Source organism: Pelodiscus sinensis, chromosome 3, assembly GCF_052426305.1.
Source record: "Pelodiscus sinensis isolate ZL-2025 chromosome 3, ASM5242630v1, whole genome shotgun sequence".
NCBI lineage: Eukaryota > Metazoa > Chordata > Testudines > Trionychidae > Pelodiscus > Pelodiscus sinensis.
The window spans coordinates 8,885,380-8,907,925 of NC_143054.1; the positions used below are offsets into that span (position 1 = coordinate 8,885,380).

General features: G+C 50.6%; 1 protein-coding gene across 2 annotated transcripts in view; it reads left to right on the top strand.

Annotated features, from left to right (window-relative positions):
• Positions 1-7,522: 7,522 nt before the first annotated feature.
• EPHX2 (epoxide hydrolase 2) overlaps positions 7,523-22,546 on the top strand; it is a 99,593-nt gene continuing 84,569 nt past the window's right edge. For both annotated transcript variants that reach the window (XM_075923324.2, XM_075923325.2), the window contains exon 1: positions 7,523-7,689. In XM_075923324.2, the coding sequence (XP_075779439.2) occupies positions 7,589-7,689 (101 nt within the window). In that variant the 5' untranslated portion in view covers positions 7,523-7,588. The remainder of the gene's footprint in view (positions 7,690-22,546) is intronic.

Genomic DNA, 22,546 nt, shown 5'->3' on the forward strand with positions numbered 1-22,546 from the left:
GTATCCTCTCTCTCCTGCAGGATGTGTTCCAGACAGGGCAGCTGCTTTGGGCTACTGGATTTATGTCTGTGTGGCAGCAAAAGGCACCAGGGCCTCGTCGCTGTCTTTCCGCTAGAGGCCACAGAATAGAATGAGGCTCTGGGACTGCACAAGGAGCTGTCACTGTGCATGACGTGGCAGAGAGGCAGCCCTTGTTTTGGTTTGCAGAGAAAGTGGCTTGGACAGGACCCCGGAGGGAAGCGCCGGATGGGGAGGTATGGCCCCTGTCAAGGACCGCTCTCAGGCGGAGCCGTCGTCATTATAAGCTGCCTGCCTACTGCCCTCCAGCTCAGCTGAATCGATCTCAAAGGAACGGTTCCACCTTTCAAAGCAATGTGCCGGACTCTGGTCTGAATGACACCTGTGTAAATCTGGATTAACCCCACTGATTTCCACGGGCTTTGTCTGAATTTGCACCAGCATAGCTAAGCTCAAACAACAGCTTCTGGAGAGCATCTGGGAGGGGAGTCAGCATGATCGGTGTGTGACTCCCCCATTTGGGGAAACTGGGTGTGCCCAGATCTTGGTCCTGCCCCGAGGCCTGTCCCTATTTGGTCTGCGGCTCCTGAAGCCCCACCCATGTTCCATTAGGGTTGCCAGATGGTTTAACCAAAAATACCAAACACCCCCCACTTCCCCAAAAAACCACTGGGGAAAAAATTCTGTTGAGGTAAAACAGGAGGAGACCAAAGTTGTTGAGCAGCAGACCAGGGGCACCGGGCGGGTTCCCGCGCTTCTGAGGCTTTGCCAGAGCAAAGCCTCAGAAGCGCGGGAACCGCCGCTGCTGCCGCTTGAGACCCGGTGCCTGTGGTCTGCTGGGGACGGTCCCCAGCAGACCACAGGCACCGGGACTGAAGCCGCAGCCGCGGGGGAGAGAGGGGGTCCCGCGCCTCTGAGACTTTGCCAGAGCAAAGCCTCAGAGGCGCGGCACCCCGCTGCCGCTGCTGCTCTGCTCCCCGTGTCCCTGGTCTGCTGGGGGGGGGTGCGGATAGTGTGCCCCCCCCCAGCAGACCAGGCTTTTGTTTTGGACCCTGGAGCAGAGCAGCTGGGGCGCTGCGGATTGGTCCTGCAGCACCCGCTATGGGCACTACTGGACCAACCCGGCAGCACCCCAGCTGCTCTGCCCCAGGTCCTGATTCAGCCGCTGCTGGTCAGTTTTAGCAGTGGCTGAATCAGGACGCCTGGGGCAGAGCAGCTGGGGTGCTGCTGGGTTGGTCCAGTAGCGCCCAGGAGCGGTGCTACTGGAGCAACCCAGCAGCACCCCAGCTGCTCTGCCCCAGGCGTCCCCAAGTCAGCCGCTGCTGAAACTGACCAGCGCTGACTACAGGAAGCCCGAGGCAGAGTTGCTCTGCCCCAGGCTTCCTGGAATCAGCGCTCATCAGTTTCAGCAGCAGCTGACTTGGGGAAGCTTGGGGTTCTTAAGTTGAATCTGTATGTAAGTCAGAACTGGCGGTCAGTTTCAGCAGCGGCTGAATCTGGACGCCAGTTCCGACTTACATACAGATTCAACTTAAGAACAAACCTACAGTCCCTATCTTGTACGTAACCCGGGGACTGCCTGTACCCGACATTTAAGTGTCCGGTATTTTCTGAAATTGTTTACCGGACAGGAGGCAAAAGTACTGGACTGTCTGGTTCAATACTGGACTCCTGGCAACCCTATGCTTTACCCCTGGCCCTACTTGGCCGTCTCCTTTCAGCTCCCCGCTCACTGCTTATCCTTTTTGCCCCTTTCCCCACTCGCTTGCCTACTGTTTGCCCCTCCTCAGCCAATCCCCTAAGCCCCATCATGGTTTCTGTGTGCCTTTTCACACCTCCCATGAGGTCCCCACGGGCATGTTCCATTTTTATTGCCCTTCTCTGAACATAAGGTTTTAATATGTAATAAGACAAATTGTCTAAATCGCCAGTATATGAGAATAGAGCCCGGAGCAGGGCCAAATAAAGTGCGAGGCTATGTGCAGAGGAACCAACTGCTCATGCTTCCTGCCGGCTTTGGTCCTAGAGAGTTTTGCCTGAGGGAAGGGCTGACAATGCCTGCAAGATCCGGTCCTTTAAACCGGTGACGTTGCTGGCACCGTGTTGAATATCTGATGTTTTCCAGGCCAGATCCTGTGCCTATCGCCTTGATTTGCTTCTCCATTAGTTGGGGTCACGTGTACAGGCTAGAATTTACCCAAGCAGGTCAGTTTCCTGTATTAGTCCACATTCTCTGTGTTGGCAGAGCTCCATCCACCTCGACAGAGCTGAGCTAATTTACACCCGCGAGGAATTTGTCTTATCACCTGCTATTTAGGGGTAGATGCTAATCTCAGTGGTGCTATGTCTAGACCAGTGTTTCTTAAACTTTTTGAGACCATGCAACACCAAACAATGATATTTTTTTATGCGGAATACCTATGAAAATTGTATTTTTTTTTTAAAATGTTGTCAGACAAAGAAAAAAAAAGACAAAAACAAAGAAGTAACAAAACCAAAGAAGAGGTTGCGGAACACCTGTGAGTTGTTGATGGAACACAGAGCCAGCCCAAGGTACAGGCTGACCGGGCTACCGTCCGGCGCGCCCCGTTGTAGGGGGCGCCATGCGGGGCTGCCGGGCTGGGCAAGGGTGTCACCGCGCATGCTCCGCGTGCCTCGGGCAGTGCCACGCATGTGCCAGGCACCTGGGGGCGGGGCCGCACATATGCTGGCACCCAGGGGCGCTGCACACCTGAGGGCAGGGCCACGCATGCGTCACACTTCTGGGGGCGACACCGCACTCCCGGGGCCCGGGGTGCACAAATGGCTCGGGCCGGCCCTGATGGAACACCAGTTTTGCGGAACATAGTTTAAGAAACACTGATCTAGACTGCAGGCTTCTTTCAGAAGAACCTTTTTTCGAAAGAGAGCGTCCACACACAAAAGCGCATTGAAACAGCGATCTGCTTTTCCGAAAGAGAGCATCCACACTGAACGGACGCTCTCTCGCATTTAAGCTGTGATTACTAAGGACGGAATGGCCATTAGGGCACCTGTGCTTTTTCTGCTTCTTTCAAAAGAACTCCCTCTTCCCCATCCACATGTGCCTTTTTTGGAAAGAGCTCTTTTGGAAAAATTCCTCTTTCTCATAGAAAGAGGATTACCAACGCCGGAAAAACGGAAAAGTAATTCGATTTACTTTTGGAAGAATGCGATTGCAGTGTGGACTCAGGTTTTGTTGGGAAAATGCCTGTTTTGCTGACAAAACTCTGTAGTGTAGACATACACTGGGTGTCAATCCAGATGATCTCCTCTGTCTTCCTCTGTATTGATACCAGTGCAACTAATCCAAATGGGGCCCCTCCCTCTTTGCCAGACTGGCCCAATTTTCCTGAAAACGGGAAGGTTCCAGGGTTTACTGTGAGTCACTCAAATGGAAGCAGAGATGGGAAATAACCAGGGTTTTCTGGAGGGAATTCTTTGTTTAATGGAAGGGGATAAATCTGTTCCAGGTGACCTTGCCACTACTTTGGTTGATGTTAGGTGAGGAAGTACAATGTTTAGGATGGCAGAACAGAATTTTCCAGGTTTTGAATCATGAAAGCAAAATGAACAGCCAGGAAGGGATGGCTGCCAGCATGTAAGGTCACTGATCCCACTGTGGTGTCGCCACGCTGGCAAGTTTTTGTGGGAAAAACTTGCCAGCTGTCTACACTGGCCGCTTCAATTTCTGCAAGAACACTGACGATCTCATGTAAGATTGTCAGTGTTCTTGCGGAAATGCTATGCTGCTCCCGTTCGGGCAAAAGCCCTCTTGCACAAATGCTTTTGCGCAAGAGGGCCAGTGTAGACAACGCGGTATTGTTTTGCACAAAAAAGCACCGATGGCTAAAATGGCGATCGGGGCTTTCTTGCGCAAAACCGCGTCTAGATTGGCACGGACGCTTTTCCACAAAAAGTGCTTTTGCGGAAAAGCATCCGTGCCAATCTAGACGCTCTTTTCCGCAAATGCTTTTAACGAAAAACTTTTCCGTTAAAAGCATTTGCGGAAAATCATGCCAGTCCAGACGTAGCCAAATAGGTTTTTATAGCACACTCATCCCCATAGCGTCCGCACACCTTCCACTAGTGCCTTAAACAACAGAGTGATACAGCATTCCCCTCCCCACACTGTTTCTGCGAGGGAGAAGGTGTCTCCAACCGGCAGGGTAGCTTACACCGTGTGCCGGGACGAGCGCGTCTGGAGCTCCTAGAGCTGCCAGCGTCGTTCCCGGCTTGACAGCAATGACAGTGTGATCCAGCCAGCACCAGTCCTCGCTTTGTATCTGACAGTGACCGACAGTCTGGGCGCCGGAGGTGAGGGCCTCAGACTGTTCGTAGCACCGCAGCTGTGGAAAGCGTGAGGCGCAGACAATCGGTAACCCAGACAATGGACCCTTTCAAGCCCAGATTAAAAATAACTTGGTGCAGACATGAGTGGGGAAAGAACAGCACAGCTTGTGCCACGGGCAAAGGACAGGACAAGCCCACTTAAAGGGGGCACGGTCCTGTGAAATTTGGCCCCTCATTTCCATTAATAAAAAACTGATACAAAACCTGGACCCCCAGCTGGACCCTTGGACCTCCGGCCAGCATTGCCTCATGGCATCCCTATATCCACATTATTGCTCACATTATTCTGCGAGTGCAAACACTTAGAGGCTGCTTGTTCAGGTTGGACCTCTCTAATCCGGAATTTTCTGGTCCAGAAACATCCGTGGTCCGGTAGGATTTTAGTTAGCTGGTTGTCCACTTATCCTGGGTGTGGCCAAGTTTCCCATGGGACAGAGAGTTTGTTTACAGCCCCCAGTCCTGGCTGTCAGTGTTCTGTGCTGTTATTTAGCTCTAGTTTACCCCTAAATGACGTCTAAGAGCCCAATAAGCAGTGGACGTGTTGGCGATGTTGCTAGACAATATTGACCGCCTGTGGTTCAGCAATTCTCCGGTTCGGCCCCAGTCAGGTCCAGAGGGTGCCAGACGAGAGAGGTTCAACCTGTACAGCCCATAGGTGGTGATGCAATAAAATACAAGTCCTGGCCTAATACCCTCAGGACCTGACTGGTCCACGAAGCTTGTTGGACCATGGTAGGGCAATGCCGGCCTCTCAGCTGCGGGTCTCCCAGCTAGCCGCCTCTGGACCCCTGACCTGGCCTCCAGGCCCCAGCCTCCCACCCCAGCCAATGAGCTCAGATGCCCACCTAGGCCACTGGCCGCCGGCTCCCTGCTGAGCTCTGCCCCCAGCCTCCAGTTCTGGCCACCAGTTACCAACTCCTTGTTGTACATGGAGTGCCCCAGGGGTGGGTCCTGGAGCCAGTTTGGTTCAACATTTTTATGAATGATCTGAATGAGGGGATGGATGGCACCCTCAGCAAGTTGGCAGATGACACTAAGCTGGGGAGAGAGGTAGATACGCTGGAGGGCAGGGATAAGGTCCAGGGTGATCTCAGCAAATTAGAGGATTGGGCCAAAAATAAATTGCATGAGGTTCAACAAGGACAAGTGCAGAGTCTCACACTTAGGACGCAAGAGTCCGAAGCATTGCTCCAGGCTGGGGATCGACTGGCTAAGCAGCAGGTGTGCAGGAAAGGACGTGGGGATTACACTGGATGAGAAGCTGGATATGAGTCAACAGTGTGCCCTTATAGCCAAGAAGGCTGATGGCATATTTGGCTGGATTTGGAGGCGCGTTGCCAGCAGATTGAGGGAAGTGATGATTTCCTGTCTATTCTGCATGGGTGAGGCCACATCTGGGCTACGTCTACACTGGCATGATTTTCCGGAAATGCTTTTAACGGAAAAGTTTTCCATTAAAAGCATTTTCGGAAAAGCGCGTCTAGATGGGCAGGACACTTTTCTGCAAAAGCACTTTTTGCGGAAAAGCGTCTGTGGCCAATCTAGACGCGCTTTTCCACGCGCCATTTTCGCAATTGGGGCATTTTTGCAGAAAAGAAATCTCTGCTGTCTACACTGGCCCTTGTGCGCAAAAGTCTTTCGGAAAAAGACTTTTGCCCAAATGGGAGCAGCATAGTATTTCTGCAAAAAGCACTGATTTCTTACAGAAGGAAGTCAGTGATTTTGTGGAAATTCAAGCGGACAGCTGGCAAGTTTTTCCGGAAAAGCGGCTGATTTTCCAGAAAAACTGGCCAGTCTAGACACAGCCCTGGAGTATTGCAGCCAGTTCTGGGCCCCGCATTACAGAATGAATATGGACACAATGGAGAAAGTCCAGCGGAGGGCAACAAAAATGATGAGGCAGCTGGAACACATGACCTATGAGAAGAGGCTGAGGGATTTGAGCTTTAATCCACAGAAGAGAAAAGTGAGGGGGGATTTGATAGCAGCCTTCAACTCCCTGAAGGGGGTTCTAAAGAAGATGAAGCCAGGGTATTTTCAGTGGTGGCAGATGATAGAACCAGGAGCCATGGTCTCAAGTTGCAGGGGGGAAATCTAGGTGGGATATTAGGAAAAACTAATTCACTAAGGCTATGTCTAAACTGCAAGCCTCTTTCGAAAGATCGCGTCTAGACTGCACGTTGAACTTTCGAAAAAGCGGCTTGCTTTTTCGAAAGAAAGCATCCAGTGAGTCTGGATGCTCTCTTTCGAAGAAGCCCTAGTTACATTGAAGAACGCCTTCTTTCGAAAGAGGAACTTTCGAAAGAAGGCATTCTTCCTCGTGAAATGAGGTTTACCGCCATCGAAAGAAAAGCCGCGTTCTTTCGATTTAATTTTGAAAGAACGCGGCTTGAGTCTGGATGCAGGTGAGGTTTTTTCGAAAAAAGGCTACTTTTTTCGAAAAAAACCCTGAGTCTGGACACAGCCTAAGGCTGCGTCTAGACTGGCAAGTTTTTCCGCAAAAGCAGCTGCTTTTGAAGAAAAACTTGCCAGCTGTCTACACTGGCCACTTGAATTTCTGCAAGAACACTGACGATCTCATATAAGATTGTTAGTGTTCTTGAGGAAATACTATGCTGCTCCTGTTCGGGCAAAAGCCCTCTTGCGCAAGAGGGCCAGTGTAGACAGCACAGTACTGTTTTGTGCAAAAAAGCCCCGATCGCAACAATGGCGATCGGGGCTTTCTTGCGCAAAACCACGTCTAGATTGACACGGACGCTTTTTTGCAAAAAGTGCTTTTGCGGAAAAGCATCCGTGCCAATCTAGACGCGCTTTTCCGCAAATAACGGAAAAACGTTTCCGTTAAAAGCATTTGCGGAAAATCATGCCAGTGTAGACGCAGCCTAGGAGGGTGGTGAAGCACTGGCGTGGTTTAACGAGGGAGGGGGTGGAATCTCCATCCTTCATGGTCTGGAGTGTGTGTGTGTGTGTGTGTGTGTGTGTGGGGGGGGGGGTTGTTCTTGGCCTTAACACCCCCCAGGTCCCAATGACAGGGGCACAGCGATCCTCACTCGCTCTAGGACCCAGCGGAGCCCGGCTCTCGGGGCAGGACCGGAGGGGCGTGGCCCGGCGGACCGGGGGGCGTGGCCCGGCGAGGGGGCGGGGCGGCGGCGCTCTAAATGAGGGGCTGCGAGGCTCGCGGCTCCCCAGAGCGGCGGCCATGGCGCGGCGGGTGGTGCTGTTCGATGTGGGCGGGGTGCTCTTCACCCCCGGCCTGCAGAGCTGGTGCGGCCGCTACGAGGCCTCGCTGGCCCTGCCCAGGTAGGCGCCGACCCCGCCCGCCCGAGCGGAATTCTCCCGCTGCCGGCGGGGCGAGAACCGTAGAAATGAACGATTTAATTTTGTGTGTGACGGGGCCACCCGCACCGCGGCTCCGCGGGGGAGGGGGATGTCTGTGTGTTCTGGAGGGGGGGAAGGGAGGGTTGCAGGGTATTGGGGCGAAGTTCAGCCCCCCCATACCCTAAGATGCAGGGTAACGTGGGGTGCAGGGGGTGCAAGCCAGGTGTGTGTGGGGAGGTTCAGCCTCACCCCCCCTGTACCCTAAGGTGCAGGGCACGTGGGGGAGGGAAGGTCAGTCCCTGCCACCCTAAGGTGCAGAGGTTGCAAGGTATATGGGGGGGGGAGTTACAGCTACAGCCCTTGGTACCTCATGGTCTAGGGGTTGCAGGGGGTGTGTGTGTGTGTGGGGGGGGGTTCAGGCCCCTCTGTACCCAGAGTTGTGGGGATTGCAGGGTGTTGGTGGGGGAAGGTCAGGCTCCCTATGTACTGTGGGGTGGAAGTTGGGGGCATGTAGCCGAAGGGTCAGGCTCCTAGTGCATCCTAAGGTGTGGGCTAAGGTGTGGGTGTTGGGGACGTTTGAGGGGGGACATTCAGGGCCCCATACACAGAGACAGAGTGGGGAAGAACTGGCTTGGCAGCAGCATTGCTGAGGAGGGTCTGGGGGTTGGGTTGGGTTGGGCCACAACCTCAGCCCTCAGCCCGGGACAGCAATGGGATGCTGCTACAATGTAAAAGGAGTGCAATTTTAGTGCAATCTTAGGTGGCATTAGCCAAGGCCTAGTGTGCAAGTCCCGGGAGGTGATTGTGCGGCTCTACTCGCCTACTTGCCACTGCCTAGGCCTCAGCAGGAGCAGCATGTCCAGTTGTGGTCAATGCTGTATGGAAAGGATGCAGAGCAGGGATGGACAATACTTTTTGATGGGGGCCACGCCAAGATTTTGGTAAAGGGTCAAGTGCCGCACTTCTCTATGGAGAGAGTGTGGGATCTGGGATGGAGGTTGGGTGCAGAGGGGAGCTCGGGGTGGGGGACTGGGGTGAAGGTGAGGGTGTGGGGTCTGAGAGGGAGTTTGGGTGAAGAAGGGGGATGTGATCATGGGCAAGGAATTGGGGTGAAGGCTCGCGATCTACCGGTTGGTGAGCTCCCGGTCGATAGCAGGGGCTCTGAGTTGATCTTTAGCGCCATCTGCTCTGAGCATGGTGCAGCTGGGATGGGGCAAAGAGGAGCGGCTGCCCGGCTAGCTAGCCATGGTATTCAGCCCAGGTGCACCACGCTCTACCTGGGCTGGAGCACAGGGGAAGCTGCCTGGTCAGCTGGCCGCGGTGTTCAGCAGAAGCAGAGGCTGTGCCGCTCTCCTGCTGGCTGGGAAGCCTTTCCTCTTTGCTTCAGCCCAGCTGGAGCAAGGCGCAGCCTCCCCGGGGCTGAGCACGGTGCAGCTGGGGTGGAGCAAAGAGGAGCGACTGCCCAGTCAGCTGGCCATGGTTTCCAGCCCAGGTGCACCACGCTCCACATGGAGCAGAGGGGAAGCCGCCTGGTCAGCTGGCCGTGGTGTTCAGCGGACTGTGTGCAGGGGACTCCCTGCTCCCACTGGCACCCTGTCCCCTCCTGCAGAACTCTGGCACCATGCCCCCACCCCAGAACCCTGTCCCTTGTCCCCACTGCCACCCTGTCCCCAGCACCCACTAATACCCTTTCCCAGTACCACGTCCCCTGCTCCAACAAGCAGAGTTGGGACCACATTAGTGAGGGTTGGGGGTTTGTGCTAATTCCTGCTCAGCTTGACCCTTCTTCGTGGAGAACTTGCTGCGGAAGGTAGAGACGCTGCTGGTCGGGCTGGAAGGATTCCTCCCAGTAATGATGGCTTTGGTTCTTAATTAGAAAACTGCTGCTTAGCTGCCATTGAGGCTCCAGGTTGTGTACGAGCAGCTGACCACAGGGTTCACCCCAAGCCCTGTGGTTTATTGGGATGCCGGCTGCACTCCCTTAGCAGTTAAGTTCCTCACTGACATTGAACAGGATTACACTGGGTGGCGAGTAGATTACAAGCCCGCACAGCGCGGTCAGCGCATGCACAGCGCGCCAAACCACGCGGCTGGCGAGCGGGGCTCCCCGCCGCTTGCCAAGCCCTGCAGATCTGTATAGAATGAGCAGCATCTGCACGTGCTTCCAGCTCTATTTGTCATGAGACAAATGGCCTGGTGTCTCTCTTGATCTACTGTGATGCTAGGAATTGTCCAAGGGATATTCAAGAGACTCATTCCTTCAAGAAGAGACCTGTTGCTCTCCTGGCTGAAAGCCCTGTTTGCCACACGGTTGTATGTGCCTTCTGGTGTAAGCAGAGCGGTGCATGATGGTTCTCTTGCAGGGTGTTAGACACAATAAGTAAACTGTGTTAATAAGTGAAGCTAGGTGTTGATTTTAATAGTATGCTAATCTAACGCTGCCACGGGACATGGTCTTCCACCAGCTGCCTTAGAGACCACTAGCATTGTTCCCGGGAAAAGGGTGATATTTTGCTATTCGGGTATTTAAATGTTCCTTGCCCCACAGTGGTGCTGACTGTATTTACTTTGTGTCCATTGCATCTACTCCCAAAGGCACTTTATTTGCCAAGCTCTAGAACTCCTTCTGCATTCTCAAAGTCAGGACCTTGACTGCTCTCGTTCCACCTGCCTGCTGCAGTGGGGTTAGCTCTGTTATAACTTTCACTGCAGGGCTCTGGTCTTCTAGAGGGGAGTCATTTGTTTCCTTGCTCCATGGTGAAATTGAGTGCATCATGCCCACCCCGAAGGCAGGGGTGGGAAAAAGGGCCTTTGTGGGCTGGATCCAGGCCAATTGGGGCGGGGGAGCGTGTGAAGCCTCTTCCTGCCCCGCCAGGAGCACGTAATGCTTTGAAGAGCCGTGTGCTGCTCGCAGGGTGGAGGGGGGAGAGGAGAGCAGAGGAGGCTCCTTGCATAAATTGCTAGTTTCGTCCCCTGGAGGCTAGTTCAATTGGCCTCAAGAAGAGTCACACTTTCAGGCTGGGTCCAACTCTATTTAATTGTTTGCAAACAAGTTCGGCCGAGGAGCTCAGTGCTCAAAGCAAGGTCGACCTTGAGCATCTCCTGAGCTGAAACGTTTATGGATTCTACATTCCTTCTGGCCAGCGTGTCACAACGTGATTGGTCGCTGCAAGTTTACTCAGTTCCCTGGCAGAAAGTTTAGCAGCTTCTAAGTGATATGTGCTGTTTCGAGCTTAAGCAATGGAGGGGAAGAAGCACAATTAGTTTTTACTACACTCCCCCACCCCCAGGCCTTGATTGCTTGGGGGTGGGGGAGTGTGCCAAGACTCTTCCAAGGCATGGGTGCTTAGTGGGAAGGGGGGCAAAGGGGCTCCTCCACTCCAAGACCAGTCATGGTCTGGGGGTGGGGTAGCCCTGCCCCTTCCCATTTAGGCCCCACCCTTCCCGTTTAGGCCCTGCCCCTCTCGGGGTGGCCTGGGACTACCCTCTAACAGTTTCTAGCCTTGGGCAGGTGGAATTTTCTTTTGGGCAGGTGGAATTTTCTTATGTGCAACACCGACATTGAGGTAGCGTGTGGATGTGCACCGCTAATACACACACACACACTTTATATCTATACAGGGCTCGACAATTAATGTAATCTCCTTGCCCGTGGTGAGTAGATTACAAGCCCGCACAGTCAGCTCATGTACAGTGTGCGCTTCCGCACGGCCGCTGAGCGGGGCTCGCCGCGGTGGCAACCTCCGCTTACCAGCTGTGCGGAAGCACACGCTGCGCATGCGCAGACTGCGCTGCATGGCCCCACCGGCCTAAAATCTACTCGCCATGGGCGAGTAGATTGGCTAATTTGTTGAGCCCTGTGTGTGTGTGTGTGTGTGTATCTATATATATCTATATACAGGGCTTGACAAACTGCGGTGAGAGCTATTCACCAGCCCCGCACCGAGCATGTGCCAGACTGGCACTGAGCATGCATGCAGCACCAGTGAATGGGGCGCAGGGAGCGACCGGATGAAATCGCATGGGCGAGTAGAAACAGCGGTTTATCAAGCCCTGTCTATATATCTATATCTGTATAACACACACACATATACATAGGTGCTATGTCTAGACTGGCATGATTTTCCAGTAATGCTTTTAGCGGAAAAGTTTTCCGTTAAAAGCATTCTCAGAAAAGAGCGTCTAGATTGGCACGGATGTTTTTCCGCAAAAGCACTTTTTGCGGAAAAGTGTCTCTGGCTGATCTAGACGCGCTTTTGCACAAAAAAGCCCCGATCGCCATTTTCGCGATTGGGGCTTTTTTGCGGAAAACAAATCTCAGCTGTCTACACTGGCCCTTTTGCGCAAAAGGGACTTTTGCCCGAACGGGAGCAGCATAGTATTTCCGCAAAAAGCACTGATTTCTTACAGTAGGAAGTCAGTGCTTTTGCGGAAATTCAAGCGGCCAGTGTAGACAGCTGGCAAGATTTTCCGGAAAAGCGGCTGATTTTCCAGAAAAACTGGCCAGTCTAGACACAGCCATATATTTTAAGCAGTCCATACTTGTGGAAGAAAATATATTAAAACAAGACACCTGTGTCTAGTTGTTGTGAGTAGGGTTGCCAGATGGTTTAACCAAAAATATCGACCCCTCCTCCCCCCAAAAAAAACCAGGAAAAAAAATTCTGTTGGGGGGAGTGGAGGGAGGGGTGAGACCAAAATTGTTGAGCAAAAAAAAAAAAAAATAAAACAGGGTGGTGGCCATCTTGTTTTTCTGCTCCAGCCACAGGATAGCTCCCTTGCAGAACCAGATAAGCAGCGGGGGAGGGCTCGGGGGCTGGGCCCGGTTGCTGAATGTGTGGTAGGGTTGCCTGGTGTCCAGTATTTTTGCCTCATGGCAGGGAAGAAAATCAGAAAATACCGGACATTTTAGGTGTCTGTATTTTCTGAATTTTTTTTACTGGACAGGAGGTGAAAATACTGGACTGTCCGTGTCAATACGGGACACCTGGCAACCCTAGCTGTGAGGTACCTTTACTGACTATAAAGGTGCTGTACAAAGGTGGGGAATTTGCCTTCTTCCACGTGAGGAAGAGTAGAAGCCCTAGAACAAATTTACACGTGGCTACAGGGTTTGTAGACAGATGGGCTGGGTCTAGATTGGCATGATTTTCCAGAAATGCTTTTAACGGAAAAGTTTTCCCTTTAAATCATTTTCGGAATAGAGCATCTAGATTGGCACGGACACTTTTCCGCAAAAGCCATTTTTGCGATCGGGGCTTTTTTGCGGAAAACAAATCTGAGCTGTCTACACTGGCCCTTTTGCGCAAAAGCTTTGCGCAAAAGAGACTTTTGCCTGAACGGGAGCAGCATAGTATTTCCGCAAGAAGCACAGATTTCTTACAGCAGGAAGTCAGTGCTTTTGCGGAAATTCAAGCGGCCAGTGTAGACAGCTGGCAAGTTTTTCCGTAAAAGCGGCTGATTTTCCAGAAAAACTGGCCAGTCTAGACACACATGCATGCTTCAAAGAGCTTGCAAAGAAGATTTCATCCTACACAAGTAGCATCGCACCTAGTGCTTACTACTTTTGACTCATAAGAGCCAGAACTCTACCACATAGAAAAGATCTGGCCTTAATGCAATACAGGTCAGAGTTTATAGATATCTGCAACACTCCAAAAAATAATCTTTTTCTTTAAGTCATTAATACCTATGTAAACTTTGTTTGAAATGCAATCATGCAAATGTTCTCCTACAGCCCCCGCTCACATGCAGCCTCCCTCCGACTCAACCTAACAGCGAGTCAGGTCACCCCAAAAAAACTGCCCCTTGCCTCCGCCTCATTGCACAGATGCCAGCACCTACCTACCTCCCTTCCCCTCCACCTACCTCATGCAATTAGCCTCTTACCTCCCCCTTCCCAGCCCAGGCGGATGAAGAGACTGCTGGGTTTCTGCCTTGGTCCGTGTCTCTCTCTCCTTCAGCAGATGGGACTCCAAATTCCCCACCCCATCTGACTTCCCCCACGCCAATTCATTAATTACTCCCTCCTCACAGCCACCTATTGCCTCCTTACCTCATCTGCTTTTCTGCTCTGGGAGCTCTTCAATTCAGCAGGCATCAGCCTGTAGCTGCTGTTTACAGATGCCTGGGCCCCTGCTTGTCAGCTTACTTCCCTGCCTGAGCCTCTGAGCTGGGCTCAGAAAATAGCTGCGCGGTCACAGCTTAGATGAAACTTCGACCTCAACCCTTTTCTAGAAGTTTAATTCTGTCTTCGCAGCCTCATCTGGCCAGGGGGTTAATTGCCTCTGGCTGGTTCTGCAGCAGAACTGGGATGCTGTTTTGTCCCATGAAAACCGGGATGCCATCTCCGTCCCATGCTCCTTGCTGTTGACTTGCAAACGTGTGCGTGTGAGTTCCTCTCATGGCTTGTCTAGGGGAGCATTGGGAGCAAGTGTTGATCTGCTGTACCCCATCCCCTAAAATTCCTGTTCTAGTTGGATGGATCCTATAAAATCTCTTAGTCCATCCACCATTACTCCCGGTGTCTGAGGTGAACGTTGGCTTCTTTGGGGTAGCTAATAGTAAGGTCAACACATACGGCTTACCCATGAATGGCGCATAGCTCCAGTGGGGGAGAGAGCTCAGAGCACTGTGCCTAGTGCAAGACTCAAGGCCTGAACCATAGCAACATCTCAGGCCATGTATTTGTGGATAAATCTCTCTAACATTTTCATATCACCAGGGCTTGACGAACGGTGGCGAAAGCCGCTCGCCAGCCCCGCACTGTGCATGTGCAAGACCCGTATTGTGCATGCGTGTGTCGCAAATGAACGGGGTGCCCGGCTGAAATTCAATGCTTTGTCGAGTTCTGCATATAACCATGTATCATTCTAATATAACTTTGTATTAAGAGAAATTTTGTAAGTCCTTTTATATCTATATCTAAATCTATAATCTTGTCCTTTTAGATGTATCTTTGTTACGCTTTCTTATAGAATCCCTTGTATTAAGAGAAACCTTTTATGTTATAGGTCTTAGGAACAGTTAAGGTTAAAAAAAAAGTCTTTTTAGGATAGAATAGATCTCCCCTTTCGTGGACTGTCCTGTTGGAATGAATGAGTTGTGAATGGAGAAGGCTTGAAAGGTGAGCACCTCCAGTAGCAGTTGCAAGGGTGGAGAAGGGGCTCTGTGCCAGATCGAAAGACAATAAGACTTGTGAAGCAAGCTCATTGAAAAGAGGATTGGACATATAGATGGCCTTGGGAGTCACAGCAAGTGCCTGAAGGACCCTCTTTGAAGCAACATTAAAAAAGGTGTCACAGGTATCTCCGTGCATATGTAAATGATGACTAATTGGCTGCATGAGAGGGATAAATAGGAGGCATCTTGCATAGGGAGCCCGGATTTTTGTCTTGTCAACATCGGAGCATCGATCCAGATGGGCAGAAGCCCGGCTCCATCCCTCCCCCATCTAACTCACCTGGCCAGTGTAGTTAGGGGGAGCAACTATTGGTAACAACAAGATGGAGTGTGCTTATGATATCATATGCATATGATAAAGTATTGATTGACCTATGTGGCGTGTTGCCTTATCCCCCTGAAAAAGATTCCAGGTGCTTCTTTTAAGCACAGCATACTAAAGCAGACGCTTACAAGTTTTCTGTCCGATACATGGCCTTGGCAAGAGTCCTGCCAGCATTGCTAAAACACAGGCACTCCTAAAAAGCAACAGATACTAGAATGCATGTGAACACAGTTCAAAAAATTGTCTCCTGGCCTAACCCAAGAAAACAGTTGACAGATGAATTGAGATGTTTGCTCAAGGCTACTGAAGCAGGTAACAAGCAGATGCCAAGGAACAAGGAAGGTTGTGTCTCAATCTGTAGATGTCAGTATTTTGCTGTAACCCTTTGTGTAGCGGTGGGGACAGCAGCATTGCTTGTTGCTGACTGAGCCCCTCTTTGCCCTAAAGCACTCATGTGAGTGTACCTGTAGCTCCTGAGGGAAGCTAGGATTGTGCCTTGAAGACCGTAATCCCAGCCGAGCACCTTTGTCACCAAAGGTCTTCCTGGGTAGTGCTACTGAGGTTTGTCGGGTCAGCTTATCAGTGCAGGGCTGGGACACACACCACCAGCTGACAGCAAAAGGCATGAAATGTGAGATTTGAACATCTCCCTTCCGACTGAAGTTCCTCTGGGAGAACTGGTGAGCAAGCAGCAATCTGTCTGTTCTCCTGTCACCTCCCCAACTTTATATCCTTTCTGTTGCTGACAGCTCACTGGTGATAGGCAGCGTATTACAAGTAAGGTTGAGCTGTCTACAGCCGGGGAGTTATCACGTTCTCCGTGTGACTTTCCTCCAGAGAAGGGTGCTTTGGCTATTGCAGCATCAGCCTAAAATGTTGACGATCCAGGTTCAATCCCCTTTATAAATGCTGTAGTTTGTAGCCTAGCGACTATATCCTATTAGGGTGAACAGATGTGGCTCATTTTCAAAAGATTGTTTCCTGTCACACAGACTGGAACCCTATAACCCCCCCCTTGAAAATGGAGCCGGTTGTCGGTTGGCATGCGTGCTCTGGTCATATGTTGTCCCAGCACGCATGCCTGGCGAGCAAACCTTCAGAACACTATCTCGGGAGGTGACCGGTGTGGATTGGTAACATTTGGCCTGGTTTTTGCCTGCCAGATGCTCATCTTGCACCCTTGCTCTGTGGCTACAAGTATGCTAGCACATGAGAACCCAGTGGTGAGGAGCGACTCGCTCAGGAACAGAGTCTCTGCCATTCCCTCGGCGGCACAAAGGGTTAAGAGGAGGTACTCTGATTTGTGAGTTTCATGACATCTGCCAGTTACCTCCCTTTGTATCTGGTTCCAGGAGCCTCAGGGAGAGGATCCATCTTCACGCTCCTGTCAAACCCTCGTTTCTTGGCTTAGGTGAAGATGTTCCTGTGCTGCTCTTTGAGTATTCACATGCAGGCCCCGTGCTTCTTAGGAATGCTGGGGTTTTCGCAACTCTACCAGCACCATTGCTAATGTTGTGAATCACATGGTGACCTTACAAGTCTTTACCCTAATACCTGTACTGACTTTGCTGACTGTGGTTCAGACCTCAGGTCTTTCATGAGACCAAGTGCTTCAGGCTTGATTGCCCTGCTGCGTTCCCCTTCTTTTTGCTGGCAGGGTGTGGACCCATCACTTCAGAAAAGCATCATGCATGGATCGAAGGTAGCCTTGTGGGCTAAACACTGCTGTGTGGGCCATCTTCCGTTATCATCCACACTGATGCTCTGTCGCGTGGTCTGCACGTTTCCACCTATGACCCACGGACAGATTTTAGTTTCCAGTTGTTCTTCGTCCCCCATATTGCACCTGGGAACTAGAGATGTGACTGGTTAACTGGTAAGCATCACCCTTACTGGGAGTGGTTAACCAATGGGGGGTGGAGCAGCCACCCCACTCACTGTGGGAAGGGGGCTGTTCCAGCCCCTGTGTGGCCCACCAGAGGTGGGACCCCTCCAGCCTAGCTGGAGCAGTCCAGCCCTCCTGCAGAGGGGGGGAATCACCTAGCCTGGTCGTGGTGGGCAAATGGAGGCTGCTGCAGCCCAACAGGCAGGCGTGGCCCCCCTGCCTGCTCCTGTTGAATTAGTTTAACATCCCTCCTGGGAATGTTGGACCAAAGCAGGGGTGGGGAATCTTTTTTGGGTCGGGGCAAATGACCCACAGGAAGGTCAGTTGGGATCAGACACAGGTGAAAAGCAAAAATCCTTCACAACCTTCCCAGATGTCGCCCCCAACTGAGAAGTTGGAAAAAATACACTCCCCTTAAGCTTCAGCCCCACTAGGGTTGCTAGGTGCCCAGTATTGACCTGGACAGTCCGGTATTTTCACCTCCTGCACAGTAAAAAAAAATAAAAAATCAGACATTTTAGATGTCCGGTATTTTCTGGGTTTTTTTTCCTCTGCCAGGAGGAGAAAATACCGGACAACCCTGAGACACACTCAGCAACTGGGCCCAGCCCCCAGACCTCTCCCCCCACCTCCTCCCGGACCGCTGCCCCCGGATCTGCTGTTTACCTGGTTCCACAAGGAAGCTGCCTTCTGGCTTGACCAAGAAAACAAGATGGCCACCAGCAAAACGCTTAAAGATCTGATGCAAGGGGAAGCAATGCCTTCCCTGGGTCTTAGTGCTGAGCCTCTCCCTCTTCCTATCTCTGTTCTGACTCTGCACGCACTTAGAGACCATGCTGTTTTAATGCGGTTTTACTTTTTTAATGTTTTTTGTTTTTGCGTAACTCTCTGGGTCCTTGGTGTTTTTTTTTTGCTCAACAACTTTGGTCTCCCCCCTCTTTTTTCCCCCCCTCAACAGATTTTTTCCCCCAGTGTGTGTGGTTTTTTTTTTGGGTGGGGGTGTTCAGTATTTTTGGTTAAACCATCTGGCAACCCTAAGCCCCGCAGTGTGGAGTGGGGAGGAGCCAAAGCTGGATTAACTCTTCTGGGGGCCTGGAGTTAGTGGATTTTGTGAGGCCTCTTAGGCTCTGGGGTGGGGCCAAAATGAGGCCCCAGTGTGTGTGGGGTGGGGGCTGTGAGGGAGCTGGCAGGAGTGGGGGTGTATGATCTGGGTGAGATGTAGGGCATGGGGAGGGGAGTCTGGAAGGAAGGGAATGTGCAGGAGTGGGCTGGAGGTGCAAGGTCTGGGTGGGCGTGGGGTGCAGATGGGGCGACTACTTGGTGCCACTCGTGGTGGTGGGGGGACAGGTGTCTGTGCACCCTGCAGGCACCGCCTCCCCATTGCTTCCATTGGCTGAGATTCCCAGCCAATGGGAGCATTGGGGTTGGTGCCTGCAAGGAGCGATTCCCGGCAGTGTGCTGAGTTGCTTCCTCCCCCTGCTATGCAGAGCCAGTGGGCTGGAGCCAGCTCACGACTTGCTTTGTTCTGGCTCATGAGACTTGGGGTTCCTCCCTCCACCCTGCGCTGGGGAGTCAGCATTGGTGCTTCAGCCACAGCTTGTGCCACTGCAAGGGTAGGGGAAAGCCCCAAGTCTCATGAGCCAGAACGAGGCAAGCTGAGAGCAGGATCTGGATCCTGACTCCTGGATTAATACTTTACTTAGTATGTAAGTAGTATGTGTGTGATATAAATGATACGCCATACACAAGTGTAACCCACATACCTGGTGTGGTTTCTGAGCAGTACAAGTGGCACCTAGACCCCAGCAACAGCTAAGATCAAGAGACCTCTACAGCATGGGTTGGGAGCCAGCTGGCTTTTAGCTCAGAGGGTAGAGGCTCCTATAGTCAGCTCCTGAGGTCCCAGGTTAAAACCCACCCGGTGGTGGTTACACAAGCATAACGTAGAAAAGCACTTTCAATAACAAAATGATGTAATAAGCTGCAACAATTGTGTAAATGCAAATATCTAAATCTTGTCTGACTACAATTTTATTCATAGCCATATATCAGCATTTTCCAATCTGTTGCTGTAATTTTTGCCTTAGTTGATAACACCTACAATAAATAGCATAGTCCAAGTAGGAAAATTGTTGCTAACGCCTGCACCCTCAGAAGATTTAGGGTTAATGTTCTGAAACACTCCGTTGGCCATTACTACAGTAACAACGAAAAGTTCTGACACACCTTATTTTCTCGTTGTTTATGAAGATTCAGACTAACACAGCTACCCCTTTGATATTCATTACTACGGTGTGTTCCTCAAGGCTCTGTTTCTGAGGAGGAACGCAACATTTTGGATTAATGACCACACATATGAGGCAGTCATATACACATTTCTTGTCATTAATTATACAGTTTAATCCATCAATATTATACGTTACCCTTACTGCTGAGTGTAACCCTGTGGTAAGATTCGCTGAGTAGGAGATAGGCATGGCTAGCTTCTTCTACAAACAACTTACGCACCACCTTGCCTGTTTCTTAATCTCTGCTAGTTACCTCCCCTCCCCTTTGTGTTTTGCTGCAGGAGCCATGAGCAAAACATCCCTATTTGTGATTTGTCAGATTATCCTTTCTTGGGTTATGGCAGGATGCATCTGTGCTAATCTTTCAGTGTGTTCACCCGCATCCCAGTATCTGTTGGTTCTTAGGAGTGCCTCCGTTTTAGCAACGCTAGCAGCGTCCTTTCTAAGGTTATGTATCGGATGCTAAATGTCTCAGCATCTGCTTTCATACATAGCCTGACTTTGGTGCATGAGGTGGCTTGACTTTGCTGATTAGGGTTAGAGCCTCAAGTCTTAAACTAGGCTTAGTGCTCCAAAGTCTTTTTCTTCCTCCCTACTTGCTTTCTGCCAAAGCTTCCAGCTGCATGTGTATGCACGTACATCCAGTGAATACTTCTTCACTAAAATGTAGGCAGCTCTTGAGATGGATTTAACAGCTGATTTACAGCGTGCCAACAATCAGTACAGAAAGACTATTGTATCCAGATGCAACTTCAGGGGGATTCATGTTGTATGAAATTATATCTGGGTTGTGGTAACCAAGCATCTTTTGCTGTAAAATTATCTGTCAGAGGGGCAAGGTAATGATCTTATCTTGGGTTTCTAAATAAAAAGATCACACTTATCTGATTTTGATCACCATTTCTTAGTCAGACTAAATTGGAAAACAGCAATTGCCCTGGAAATAGTGCATTTCATCGTGTTTCAAGATTGCCTGCAAGTTTGAATTTTTCTTCATTCAAGATAGCAAAGATCTATCAGTCATTTAAATCTTTTTTGTGTGTGTGGAAGAGCTAAGAACTCTTAAAATAACATGGTACTTCAAGAATCCTTTTCCCTGGCAAAACATTGTGCTTTATGCTAGGGATGTTAAATATCGGTTAATTGAATAGTCGAGTAACCTCATGAATTCTAATCAGTCAGCTATTTCTGTAGTTCCCGGGCATGGGGCTGGTACCTCCAATACCTACAGTTTTCAGACACACACAATTTTTTTTCTACCGTTGCAACACATTTGTTTAAACAACTTAATTGTAGCCAGGTGGGGGATGAGTTTTTTGAGTGTAAAACATTAAAAAAAAATGCTGTAAAATGTAAAACAAAAATTCAGTTTTCTCCAAATTTCAGTTGTTTACGTATCCCCCCAGACTTCTCTCGAGTTCCTCTAAGGGTGTTTGTACCACTGGTTGAGAAACACTGGTCTGTAGCATTAACCTATAAGCTTTTGCTTATTGGATAATCGGTTAATCGACTACACAATTACATCCCTACTTTATGCATATTAAGATACTTCCTTAAAAATAAGTGTGAGATGCCCTTATGAAATAAGTGAAGGGAACCTAATCACAGGTTAATATTGATGGATTCCAAAGTGTGTGTTAACATTAAGTTGTCCTCATGCGCTGCTATGGTTCAATAATCATCACGTGGGAGCTCTAATTGGGAATGGGAGGCAGAACTTGCTAACATTTTGTGACGTGTTTTTTATTTATTTTATTTTTCATATTCCAGTCGGTCCCAGACAGCCCAGCGCTGTTCAGATCCCTGTTGTGTCCCTCGCTATAAGTTCAAGATACATTCCAAAACACGTGGACTTCTGGCGAAACAACTTAAAGCAGGGAATTGTTTCCCTGTGGCTGACTTTCATTTGCGCTATTTTTTTTTTGCATGACTTAAGAGCAGGGAACGGGAGAATTTATAACACATCTGTTCCTACAAGTGTCAGTGACTTTTGTGAGGGGTGGATGTATGCCAGAGCAAGTTATAGCAGGGACATCTTGTACACATAGCAAGCTCTTACCTTGATGAGTTTGCAAGCTTAGTAAATGAGACAAAGGGTGGAAGATACACAGTGTATCCTTTTCACAAATGGCCCTTGGGTCCTTGGCAGAACCAGGAATTAAATCTGGTTCTCCTGAGTCCCACTCCAGTTTCTAAGCTACAGGGCAAAGCCATTTTGCTACGTCAAGCCTGTCTTTCCTTTCACGGCTTGGCTATGATGCATGCCACCTTGCATTCTCCTGCCCTGTCTCCTTCTGTTGCCCCATCCTCGGGGAAACGAACCAAGTTGGACACGTTCTAACGTGGCTTCAGCCGTTACTGTGTTTTAAGTCTAATCCCTGCTTGGATACCCCTGATCCTGGTAATGTGCCCTCCCCTCTGCTGGAAAAGCATGTGCCCAGGAAATCCTTGTCCCGGCACGTCTGCCAGGACTGATGCAAGATGGAGCCGCTGCTGTAGCCTCCGAAATTCCAGAGAGCTAGCTGGCTTCTTAGCAGAGTAGGCATCTGAAAATTGAGAATTTTGAGGGGTCATGGCTCTAAACCTACTGCCTATCGGGTCAAGCTGTAGGCAGCCCGAGCCCCCCTCCTCTGCCGTTAATCTTTACTTGCAAGTCAAGGGCTTGAATGTGCCAAAGGCGGCACAATGACCTCGCAGTTGTTTGGAGGGTCCACGCGCCAGGCTAAGGCTGTGCTGAACCGCGTGTTCCCCACACAGGTTGTGTGCACAGTCGCTCCCTGGGAAAACCCCCTCAGAGCCAGGGCTGGTGTCCCATGATATTGGTGGGCAGCCATGGGTTTGCTCTTGGTATGGTCCCTTGCACTGGGCAGCTTGTGAACGCGTCCTTCCACAAAGTGTCGCCGTGCCTGTGCACCAGGAGGCATTTTGTCCTCCGTAGGGACAGAGTGTCCAAGTGCTCTGGTCCTGCTCCGGCATTGCAGCATTAAAGCCGTCGTCATATGCTGGGCAGAATTTGCCACCTTTATTTCACGTTGACTGATAATGTGGTTTCTTTTTAAGCTTTTTTTTTTTTTCAATTTAGATTTTCCCAGTTGCAAGGAGCTGCAAGCGGCTCAAACCGTCAGGGTGGGGGATCAGACATTTATTTAAGGATGGAAT